Genomic DNA, 11,801 nt, shown 5'->3' on the forward strand with positions numbered 1-11,801 from the left:
CAATGAATAATTTAAAAAACTTACAACCATAAAATTTGTATTATGGCTATATAAGAAATTCCACTCTAGCATTAAAGACTTTGAAAAATGGGGAATGAAGCACATAATCCATTATCCACTGGGACAACTATACCCACTTACTCCCCTTTATTTTGCTTTGGGCTTTAGAATGTTTAATCCTGCAGGGAAGTGACCAGCAGAGACACTTGTAAATGAACATGACCAAGCAACAGTCTAGTCCAGGAGTTTTAACAATACAATTAAATATGGATACAAGTACAACTTTCAAATGAAGTTATTTAGGCCAGCATGAAGGATGTCTTTATGGACCATATCAATTTATTTTTTGCATTATTTTTATTCTATATACAACAGGAAAATCAAAGATAGTAAATAATTCTACCTAACAATTCATCAACATTTTATGGCAACTCATGTGAGACACAGGGCTCACTACTTAATGTGTTTATAGTAACAAATTATCAGTGGTGGTGATGGAGTGTTTGAATCCACAAGTAGCCTTAGTAAGGCTAAGAGAACTTGGTACATGGGAAATGGAGATATATAAGACCTTCTTCATAAACACTTGATATATCACTGGGAGTAAGCCACACTACTGAGTATTACTCTGTACAGAAAGTTTGATGCATTCTGGGGAAATGGAAGTCACTATATGTTCATGCACTTTCCTCTATAAAAATTTTGTTATCAAAAAAGAAAATACAATTTGACCTGACTTATTATATCCTTATGTGGTGCTGTGGGTTAACGTGCCAAACTGCAAAGCCATTTGAACTGAAGGTTGGCGGTTCAAGCCCACCAGCTACTCCTCGGAAACCCTATATAGGGTCACTATGGGTCAGAACCAACTCGACAGCACTTGACAACAACAACAACTATATCTCTATGCCTTTTTCCTTTTATATCATTTACATCCAAATTTTATTTTGGTGCTAAGGATCAACAGTAGACTGCACAAGGAAAAATGCTAAATTTCCCTTCTCTCAAGAGGTCACACTAGGTCTATGGTCCCTAAAGTGTTAGAAAAGTTAACTCTCTTCTTTCCTTTTCTAACTACTGATAAAATAAAAATTATATATAGTTATACTAAATGGAATAGATTTGACAAAACCATATATTCATAGCATCTCTACTCCACTTCTTCTCAGGGATATATCTACTCAACATAGAGACTACAACTTGTGCTTCAATGATATCTCCATTACATGAAATTATATGAATTGTGGTTTACAGTGCTTTTCTAAGAATATTTGTAAAAGTTCTAAATACCTATAAAATGTAGATGTATCACTGTATGGTAAATCTAAATAATCTCTTATGCTATTAAAAAAGCAAGAGTCTAAATGTCGTATTTCTCTAAAGAAAAATCTAAAAGTGTAACAAAAAATATATAGGTCTGAAAGAGAAAATAAACTCACGTTACACCAGGATGGAGATTGTATTTCTTTTTTCCAAATCGGGTTTGCTGAGCAAAGAAATCGTAACGTTCAGATTTTTTCCACATGTAATAAAATGCTACACATTCACCAACTGACCTTGTTCGGACCTGTAAGAAACAAACACTTGCTTTTCAGAATCATTTTTCTCTTGAAGCAATTACTTCAGGAGAAACAGCTAAAGATTCAAAACAAATTTTGCTTGTTAACAGACTTGTAATGCTGCTATTAGGTGCTGTGAAGTCAATTCTGACTCGCAGCGACCCCATGTGACACATTAGAATTATCCCATAGGGTTTCCCTACGCTGTAATCTTCACAGGAGCAGGTCACCAAGTCTTTTCTTCACTAGAGCTCTTAGGTGGATTTGAATCGCCCGTCTTTCCAAAAGCAGCCAAGTGTCTAATCCATTTGGCTGCCAGGGCTTCTGAGTTGCAACACTGTAACTGTTGTTGTTAAGTGACATCAAGTTGGTTCCAACCCATAGTCACCATAAGTTTGAACCACCGACCTTACAGTTCAAACCGACTTTGCAGTCCAGCGCATTAATCCACAGCGCCACACCAGGACTTCAACACTGTAGTAGCAGTGTTGAAAGTTATTCTTTCTAAACTCCTATTAAAGAAATATAATACAATGGTAACATGTCCATAAATATTCAGCATTCTGGTTTTTAAAAGACTACCATATCAACCTATTCAACCATAAAAACACATACTCTATTGAAAATGTCTCCAAGTGGTATTTAAGTTAAAATATTAACAGTTCACAAATACTTTCGCTCCAAGCACCTTCAATAGCCCATTCAAAAGATTCTCTCACTGGTCCTAACAGCAATCCAGACTCATTTAATTTACTTTTTTAAGAGAGGTTTAGGGATCCTGATGTGGCGCTGGGAGTTAATGTGCCAGAATTCAAAGTCGTTTGAACTGCAAGGTTGGTGGTTCAAGCTCACCAGCTGCTCCTCGGAAACCCTATACAGGGTCACTATGGGTTGGAACTGACTCCACAGCACTAACAACAAGCTATTCTACAATGAGTTAAAAGCTATTGTAATGTTAATGCTGTCTACTCAATTACTCAGGTGGCTTACTGTGTTGTATACCTATTTGTGCAACTGAATGGCTCTCCTTACATTATGTTCAGTATTTACAGGATTGGCAAATTACGCTGACAAAATCCCTTTTTGCTACTGGAAGACCTGGAATGGCTGATGACTAATAAAATATTGGGAACTAAGATAAAAATGGGTCTGCATGAGTGCTTGGGATGCAAGATACTGCTGCACTTTCTGACCTAGAAGTAGGCCACCGACTGTACCTAAGAACAACTGTTGATAATGCCTTTCTTTCTGTGAAATGTATCTCCTTCCTTCCACTCTGCTTGTTCTTTACAACTTAGGCTCACGTTGCTCTGAGACTGATAGCAATTAGGTTTAAAAATAAAATCATACTCTCCACCTCTGACATTTCCATCTTTTTGCCTCCTGAAGAAACTTATTTCTATAGAGATTCTTCCAAGGCATTGTATTTTACTGAAACAACAAAAATGAAACTTAAGGCATACTGAGTTAACCGTATTATGGAAAATTCTCAATAAAATAACAAAGTCTAAAAACGTAATGAGTTGTTGGACCTGGGGGCTCGGGACCATAGTCTATGGGAACATCAAGGTTCCCATAATTGGCATGGAGGGGATTGCAATCACTGAGATTTAACAAAGTGTATAAAACTTGTTGACTGTAAAACTGATGCTCTTGTCTGTAAACTGTCACTCAATAGCAATAAAGTTTTAATTTTAAAAAAACAAAAACAAAACACCTTATGGAGCAGTTCTCTTTCTGTAACACATGAGGTTTGCCATGGTCAGAAGTCACTTAATGGCAGGGGGTAGGAGAAAGAAAGATTCGATAGCCGAGGGGAGGAAAAGCTACTGCTGGGATTGCTGCTGCCAGTTATATTAATTTATCATTCCTGTCAGTCCAGTAGTCCTCTCCACAGCATAATCCAGGTCAATATTTGAATTCATGTGTAAGTGACACAAACTCTTACCTACAATGTTTCTTTCAACCAAAATTCAAAGTTTTTTTAAAACATTAGAAACACACATGGAAGTTATTAGCATATATGCTCTTTGCCTGTATTTGAAATTACTAGAGGTTTAGGACACAACATTAAGAGGCAAAGACCCATTTTTGTTGTTGTGGTTAATACTGATTACACATTACCTTCTTGAGTGCAGTGGCTCCACACAATAAGCACTGGACTGCGAACCACAGAACCCACAGCTCAAGCCCGCCAGTCAGCCCACGGGAGAATGAGGTTTTTCTGCTCCCATTAAGCATGAAAGCCCAGAAAACCCTATACAGGGTCAATATGAGTTGGAACTGACTGAGTGGCACTTAACAATAACATTATCTTCTTAGATATATCCTAAAACTCAAATAGCTCTCGTTAGCTATGTGTTATGCCAAATACCAAAAATGCAACAAGATACTTGAGAAAAATGGATATGAAATATGTGGAGAAAGAAAATCCCATCCAGAGGCATGTTTTGGTTAAGTTATTGTATGACAAGAGAGAAGACTAGTACGCCCCTTGACAAGGATGCCGTTGGGCCTTACACCATGCATACAGTTACGGTAGTGTGGCATCTAATCATGGTTTAAGGAGTCCTGGTGTGGCGCTGTGGGCTAATGTGTCAGACAGCAAAGTCACTTGAACTGAAAGATTGGTGGTTCAAGCTCACCAGCTGCTTCTTGGAAACCCTACACAGGGTTGCTATGGGTTGGAATCGACTTGATGGCACTTCACAACAACAACAAGTGCTATGCTGCAGGATAAGCACTCAACCACAAGGTCAGTTTGAACCACAAGGTCTGTGGTTAAACTCACCAGCCACTCCTCGGAAACCCTATACAGGGTCACTATGAGTCAGAAATGACTCTGCAGCACCTAACAACAACAAACAGATATACAGACTGTCAAATACCTTGACATTTGTATTCTTTAGACAATGTGAGATTCAAAAGCCTAGAAACAAGTTTCTAAGGAGCTCTGGTAGCATAGTGGTTACGATTTGGGCTGCTAACCTCAGGTCAGCAGTTTGAAACTACCAGCTGGTTCCATGGAGAAAGATGAGGCTTTCTGTTCCCGTAAAGATTTACAGCCTCGGAAACCCTGTGCAGGGTCACTATGAGTTGGAACCGACTCCACAGTACTTAACAACAATAGGTGTGAATTTTTGTGTTCTATACAATTTTGTTGTTGTTAAGTGCTGTCGAGTCTGTTCTGACTCACAGCAACTCCATATAGAGTTACTAAGGAGCAGTTGGTGAGTTTTTGTTGCTATTAAAAATCTTGTCTGATTTGGGTAAAAATTTAGCAACCCCCCTAAAAAAACCTGGCAAATGCTTATAAAATTCTTTATGACTTACAACTATCAGTGTGGAATGACAGATGCTCATATTAAATAAAATTGTCAACTTATGGCAACTATAAAACACAAACGAATTGCTGTCAAATTGATTCTGATACATAGTAACCATGCAAGACAGAGCACAACTGTCAAGTCACACAGCATTTCCCAAGCTAAGCAGACAGTTACAAATTTCTTCCATAGAGTAGTTGGTGGGTCCTAACTGCCAACCTTTTGGTTAGTAGATTAGCACTTAACCAGTAATGAGTTTATCTGAACCCACAGAGACCCTACAGGACAGAGTACAATTGCTCCACAGGGTTCCAAGGCTAAAAATCTTTATAGAAACAGGCTGCCTCATCTTTCTCCTTGTGGAGTGTCTGATGGTTTTGAACCAGTATCCTTTTATTAGCTGTCTTAAGATTTCACCCACTATACCACCAGGGCTCCTTCACTGCACCGACAGGCTATGCTGTTGTTGTTAAGGGCTGTCAAGTCAGTTCTGACCCATAGCGACCCTGTATAGGGTTTCCAAGGAATAGCTGGTGAACTTGAACCGCCAACCTAGCAGTTCAAATGGTTTTGCAGTGTGGCGCATTAACACACAGTGCCACACCAAGATTTCACCCACTCCACTACCAGGGCTCCTTCACCGCACTGACATGCTATAATAATGTTTAATGTGACAGCAAGCCAAAAATCATATAAACATTTAACAAAGATATCAAAAATAGGAAAGCTATTATTTCTCAATGTATCCTTCATCTAGGCCTATACACTTCTGATTCCATCTCTCTTAATACTTCCACAACTCTGTACTCCTGAAGATTATCCATCTGGAATCTCAAAGACCACTCACCATAAACTTCTAAGCTGACCTCCCTTCCTTGAATTTAACTGACCCATCAGGATCCCCTAATGGCCACTGTTTTGATAGACCTTGCTCTCTGGATTATATTGGTAAACCCTAAACTTGGAGTCCTGGTGGCTCTGTAGGATAAACACTGAACAGCAGTTCAAGAGGTTGGTGGTTCAAAACTACCAGCCTCTCCTAGGAAACCCTATACAGAGTCACTATGAGTCAGAACTCAGGTCGGCAGGTCAAGCTCACCAGCTGCTCCTCAGAAACCCTATACAGGGTCGCTAAGGGTCAGAATCAACTCGACAGCACTTAACAACAACAAGCACAAATAACTTGTTCATTGTAACTTGTTATTGTATGATCCACTCCATAAAATTATCTTCATTTACTTCAATCTTGCTTAAAAAAGACTGACGGAAAGATCAATTCGCTTTTTGAGCTAGCTGATCTTTGCCCAAAGTCTTTTCACATCCATTGAGCTAAAAACTTGTTGAGATCAAACTGTTCCCTTAAAATTGAAAACATGGAATCATGTGAGATCCCAACTTCAGGAGCTATTACATCAATAGTTAATTTTACGGTTTCTTCCACTGTTTCTGGACTTCCATCAGTTTCTTCATTCATCGAGGTCTTCCCTCCTTTTGCTCATATTTGAGGTCTCACACTTGACCCATCTAAAAACTGTTGTTTTATGCAAAGCAGCATTTCTATTCAATGATTTGGGAAAGATGTCCACTTGGAATTTTGTATTTGTTTTTACTCCTGACCTCAAAACTGTTTTTTACCCCATGGCACAAAAAATTATCTTTTTATGAAGATACCCTAATGAGATTAAAACAAATATATTACTGAAAAATTGTCTGGAGCCATCCACTGATCTCAGACACGTTATGTTTAAAAGATTTTTATTTGGAAAAAACCCCACACATTTATGAACTGGAACAATAGTAGTAATACTTTTTGACTCATCCTCATAAATCAAGCTATGATTGAGACAGAAAGTTGAGTCATGCTAAAATGAATTTTAATCATAACTTAGTATCTGGTTTTAGACCACTCAGAACTCAAATGTAATACCTATTTTAAAATATTTAATTTTAAATATTTATAATCATAAAGTGCTAAGGTTTCAAAATTAAAGGATTCTTTAAAAAAAAAAAAAAAAAAAAACAGTAAAATTTTAGACAATACACATCTTGCACCCTGGGAGCTGATAAGCGTAACTGTATACCTACTCCTCACTTATGGATATAGTTAGGTTCCTAAGAACAAGTTGTGTGGCAAAATCAAAGTTGTGCAAGAGTTGGTGGTTTTGTCCATCTTTGATGCTGGTGTCCATAGGGCATCCCTGCTCAACATAGCAGGCCCCACTCCCCAACCACCACTTATATTCCAACTGCTTCAGAATCTTACCCTGTGTAGTCCATTTGCTTCCCTCGTCACCCTAATCTCCAGACATACCTCCAAGTCCACACCCAACCTCACCTTGCCCATCTGCAACTTAAGAGTCAAACAGGAGAAGGCATCCTACAGCAAGTTAGTCATTGGTATATTGTTCAGGATGGCCTGCAAGAGGGCAACCCAGGGCTGGCCCCAGACTGATGTGCACCTGGACCATCAGAGGTACCACCTGAGAATTTTTCCAAAGTTGTTGTAAATGTGAAACGTCAAGACAGCGAGATAGATGATAAACAAAGAACAGGTATAAATGAGTACAATTTTTTTTTAAATCTTTCAACATTATGTGGTGAAAATCATCACTTGGCTAATTTATTCCAGTAAGTCATAAATTACAGTAATTCTCTATCAAGACATTAAAATATTCATGATAGAACCTTTAATATTTGAAAATACAGCAATCACATTATGGTTTGGGTTGTTAAACTAAATTTTTTTTGGATAAAAACAAGAATGTATCTTTACTTACTTTATTAGCCTGAATCAAATGAAAATCCTTTCCATAAGCCTTCAAACCTTGTTCAAAATTTCTACATTCTTCTTCTGTCCAAACAGATAATTCCTCTGACAAAATGGGAGAGAAAAGTGCTTAGCAATAATTTTCCAAATGTTGCATATACTAGAATTGTTAATAACTATGTCGATTTCTGATAATGAGGGACTGCTCACTGCAAAAGAGAAAGTAAAAAGTATTCCTAATTAAATAAAAATTTAAATTACCTGATCTTTATCTGGACAGTTTCAAGTCAGGCCACTTTTTCCTTTATTTTTTATAGTTCAAGTATACCAGCTAACACACCATTCAATTCTTTAAATTTGCTACACTGCTCTTTCTTCAGATTTTGTATGCCATTTCCTTTGCCTAAAATTATTTCCTGTCTCCTAACTCTCTCCACCCTTCACCTAGATAATACCTGTAAGTCCCAGAAAAATGTAATGTTGTTGTTCTTAAGCGCTGTATAGTTGGTTCCAACTCACAGAGACTTTGAATAGGGTTTCCAAAGAGCAACTGGTGGGTATGAACTGCTGACCTTTCAGTTCTCTGTCCAGTGCTAATCCTACAACACTACACCAGGAGTCAATGGCATCTTCACATTCTCCTTGGATGAATACATCATAACTATTTTCAGTTCCCAACCTAGGCACTGTGAGTTAATTCACTGGACTGCAAAGTCAGTTTGAATTGCAAGGTCGGCAGGTCAAGTTCACAAGCTGCTCCTCAGAAACCCTATATAGGGTTGCTATGAGTCGGAATAGACTCAACAGCACTTAACAACAACAACCTAGATTCTTAAGCGTCATGAGGAATGGTTTATTTACATTTATACCTCAGAACTTAGAAGACATACAAATACTTGTTGAATGACTAAGTAAATACTATACATTTGCTATTTAATTATATATAAACAGCACTCTTAGTGAAGAAGGTTGGGAAGCAGTAGAAAAACAAATTGCCACATTTTCAGTTGCAGCTTCATTATTTATTAATAGTATTTGCCTCAGACAAACTTCAGGCTCTTTAATTTTAAAGTGACGTGACATCTATAATATAGAACAAGACCACATAAAGTATTTTTTTAAATGCCTTGAAAATGTTAATACGGGAATAGCAAAGAAAGTATAGTTAGTAATCAGAAGAGGAACAGGAACGCATGTCTAACCACTTTCATAAACAACTGGTTCTTGTGCCACACCACCAAAACTGAATGGTGCATGAACCTGAAAACTTTCTGCCTGTGAATGACTCAAGCCAGGTAGAGCTTAATTCCTTATATGTTGTGCCTAGATTTAAGCGTTCAAATGCCGATTTTCCACGAGTACTTCATGCAACTCTGAAAGTTAAACTGCCAGAGCTAGAAGCAGAATTTATTTAAAGGTGGATTGGGGCCACTTTCCCCAGCTTGCCATCATCGGAACTTTCTAATTGCAGCCCTTACTGGTTGGCTCATTGTGATATCATACCCCAAAAGCCTAGAGACAGTCTGTAAGCTTTCCTATCTAAACAGTTCCCAATTGCTTTCTGTACTGTACCATCTGAGTGCTGGGACACATGGCTGCTGCAATCAGTCATGGTTGTGGGAGGAAATAGAGATAGAACTCAGGAAACTCATCATGGTGTCTATGATTTCCCTCTACCAGGATAATCTATTTTTGTCTTTGCCTTGTATTTAATGCTGTTTAAGATTTAATAGGGAGTCTCTATAATACTATGGATTCCTGGTTTGACACTGTAGGATAAACAAACACTGGACTGCCAACCACAGGGTCAGCAGTTCAAACCCATCAATTGCTGCTCGGAAACTCTATACAGGGTTGCTAAGAGAACCAACTCCACTGCACTTAAAAACAACAACATAATACTTATATATTTGAAGACAGGGTCTCTTTTCTCACGTGTAACAATGGTGCCTGGCTACCATTACTGAATATTTTGATCAAAGATTCTATAGAATTCTGATCAAAACTGAGAAAGTGAACAGATTTTCATATTCTCATAAAATCCAGATTTCCTGGGTTGTATGACTGGGGCTGCATACTCATAGCAACCCTGTATAGGGTTTCTGAGGCTGTGAATCTTTATCGGAACAGAAAACCTCATCTTTCTCACAGAGAATGGCTGGTAGTTTTGAACTGCTGACCTTGAGGTTGGTTAGCAGCCCAACTCATAACCTCTACGCTACCAGAGCTTAATGAGTAAAAAATGTTTGCCTAGGGTATTATGCTATTTTAAAGAAACAACTATGTGTGATTGGACAAAAGCAACTTGAAAATTAGATGAGAAACTTGGTGGCAGTGTGTTTACGTTACTGGAGGTAAATAATCTGTAAAAGTTTACCAACAACTTGAAGACTGTACCTAATGTCATTGAATTATATATGAAGATCTCACTAAATTGGTATAGGTTTTGGTGTGCATTCTCTTACACACACTGGCACACACATACCTCCCCCTCAACTATCTAAGCATTAAAAAAACAAAAATATGTTATTATGGTGTAATTTTTCCATTTAAATCTGAGAAGGGGCAGTCTCAATCCCATTCTACGTAATTTCTTGTATACTGTTTAAAATGAACAGTATTCACAGAACACGTAAAGATTGGCATTATCAAGCTGAGCGCATACTTTAGGTAGACTATACATTTTAAATTTCTGCAATACCATGAAAATATAAGCATTAATTTAATATTTACTTATACTTACCTCTAGCTGCTTTTACATTAAATCTTAATCTTCTCAATGCTTCTTCTGTATCAAAATTGCACTTAACCAATTCATATAAAGCCTAGGAAAACAAAAGGCCTCAGTATGTGACCTGAAGTAGAAATAACAATTTCTCGAAAAAAAAAGCTTTTCCAGAATTCGGTACTTGCTTTCATTTTTTCCAGAACCCAAATAATTCTAGCGAATACAGCACATAAGATATCAAGGGAAAACAAACGAAAATTCAATTCAGATAATTAAATATCTCTAAATATATAAGGTAAGGAGCTCTGGTAGTATAGTGGTTATGAATCGGGCTGCTAATGTCACGGTGAGCAGTTCAAAACTACCAGCTGTTCCACAGGAGAAAGATGAGGCTTTCTGCTCCCGTAAAGATTTACAGCCTTGGAAACCCTGTACAGGGTCGCTATGAGTCGGAACCGACCGGTACATAACAACAACAAATATATAGAGTAGTCCTGGTATAGTGCTGTAGGATAAGCACGGGACCACAAGGCCAGTATGACCTGCAAGGCTGGTGGTTCAAACTCACCAGTCGCTCCTTGGAAAGCCTATAGTGCGTTGCTATAAGTCAGCATTGACTAGACAGTACTTAACATAAAGCAAATATGAAGAAATAAGGAAATGCTTTGTTATAGCATCACAAGTATTTAAAAATGAAAAATTTCCTATCAATCACAATCCCTCATTGCATTATTCAGTGGTTTCTAACTCAATTACAAATTTAAACAAATCAGAAAATAAAAAAGCGACATTGACAGATTATGATAGGAACTTGTCAACCAAAAGCACAATAATAGTATCCTAGATGAGTGTTACCAAACTGATTCCAGATTCATTGTTGTTACTGTTGTTATTAGGACCCTTCCAGCAGTTCTGACTCATAGCAACCATATGCACAACAGAACGAAACACTGCCTGTACTGCACCATCATGATCGTTGTTAAGCTTGAGCCCATTGCACTGCCACTGTGCCAACCCAGTTCTGTGGGGGTCTTCCTCTTTCTCAGTGACTCTCCACTTTACCAGGCATAATGTCCTTCTCCAGGGACTGGTCCGTCCTGATAATATGGCTGAAGTATGAGAGATGAAGTTTCCTCCCATCCTTGCTTAGAAGGACCATTCTAACTGTATTTCTTCCAACACTGATTAATTTGTTCTTCTAGTAGTCCATGGTATTTCAATATTCTTTTCCAAGACCATAAACTCAAATGCATCAATTCTTCTATGGTCTTCCTTACTCACATGAGGCAATTGAAAATATGGCTTGGGTCAAGTGCACCTTAGTCCTCAAACTGTTATTTTTGCTCTTCAACATTTTAAAGAGGTCTTGTACAGATTTGCCTAATGCAGCAATAATATGTCATATAATTTCTTGATTGTTG

General features: G+C 37.9%; 1 protein-coding gene across 9 annotated transcripts in view; it reads right to left on the reverse strand.

Moving 5' to 3' along the window:
• Window positions 1-11,801, reverse strand: part of MIER1 (mesoderm induction early response 1, transcriptional regulator) — a 95,577-nt gene that overhangs the window by 9,554 nt on the left and 74,222 nt on the right. For all 9 annotated transcript variants that reach the window (XM_006862440.1, XM_006862438.1, XM_006862441.1 and 6 more), the window contains 3 exons: window positions 10,396-10,477; window positions 7,663-7,757; window positions 1,440-1,567 (listed from right to left, as the gene is read on the reverse strand). In XM_006862440.1, the coding sequence (XP_006862502.1) occupies window positions 1,440-1,567; window positions 7,663-7,757; window positions 10,396-10,477 (305 nt within the window). The remainder of the gene's footprint in view (window positions 1-1,439; window positions 1,568-7,662; window positions 7,758-10,395; window positions 10,478-11,801) is intronic.

Source organism: Chrysochloris asiatica, unplaced genomic scaffold (genome assembly GCF_000296735.1).
Source record: "Chrysochloris asiatica unplaced genomic scaffold, ChrAsi1.0 scaffold00048, whole genome shotgun sequence".
NCBI classification, from domain to species: domain Eukaryota; kingdom Metazoa; phylum Chordata; class Mammalia; order Afrosoricida; family Chrysochloridae; genus Chrysochloris; species Chrysochloris asiatica.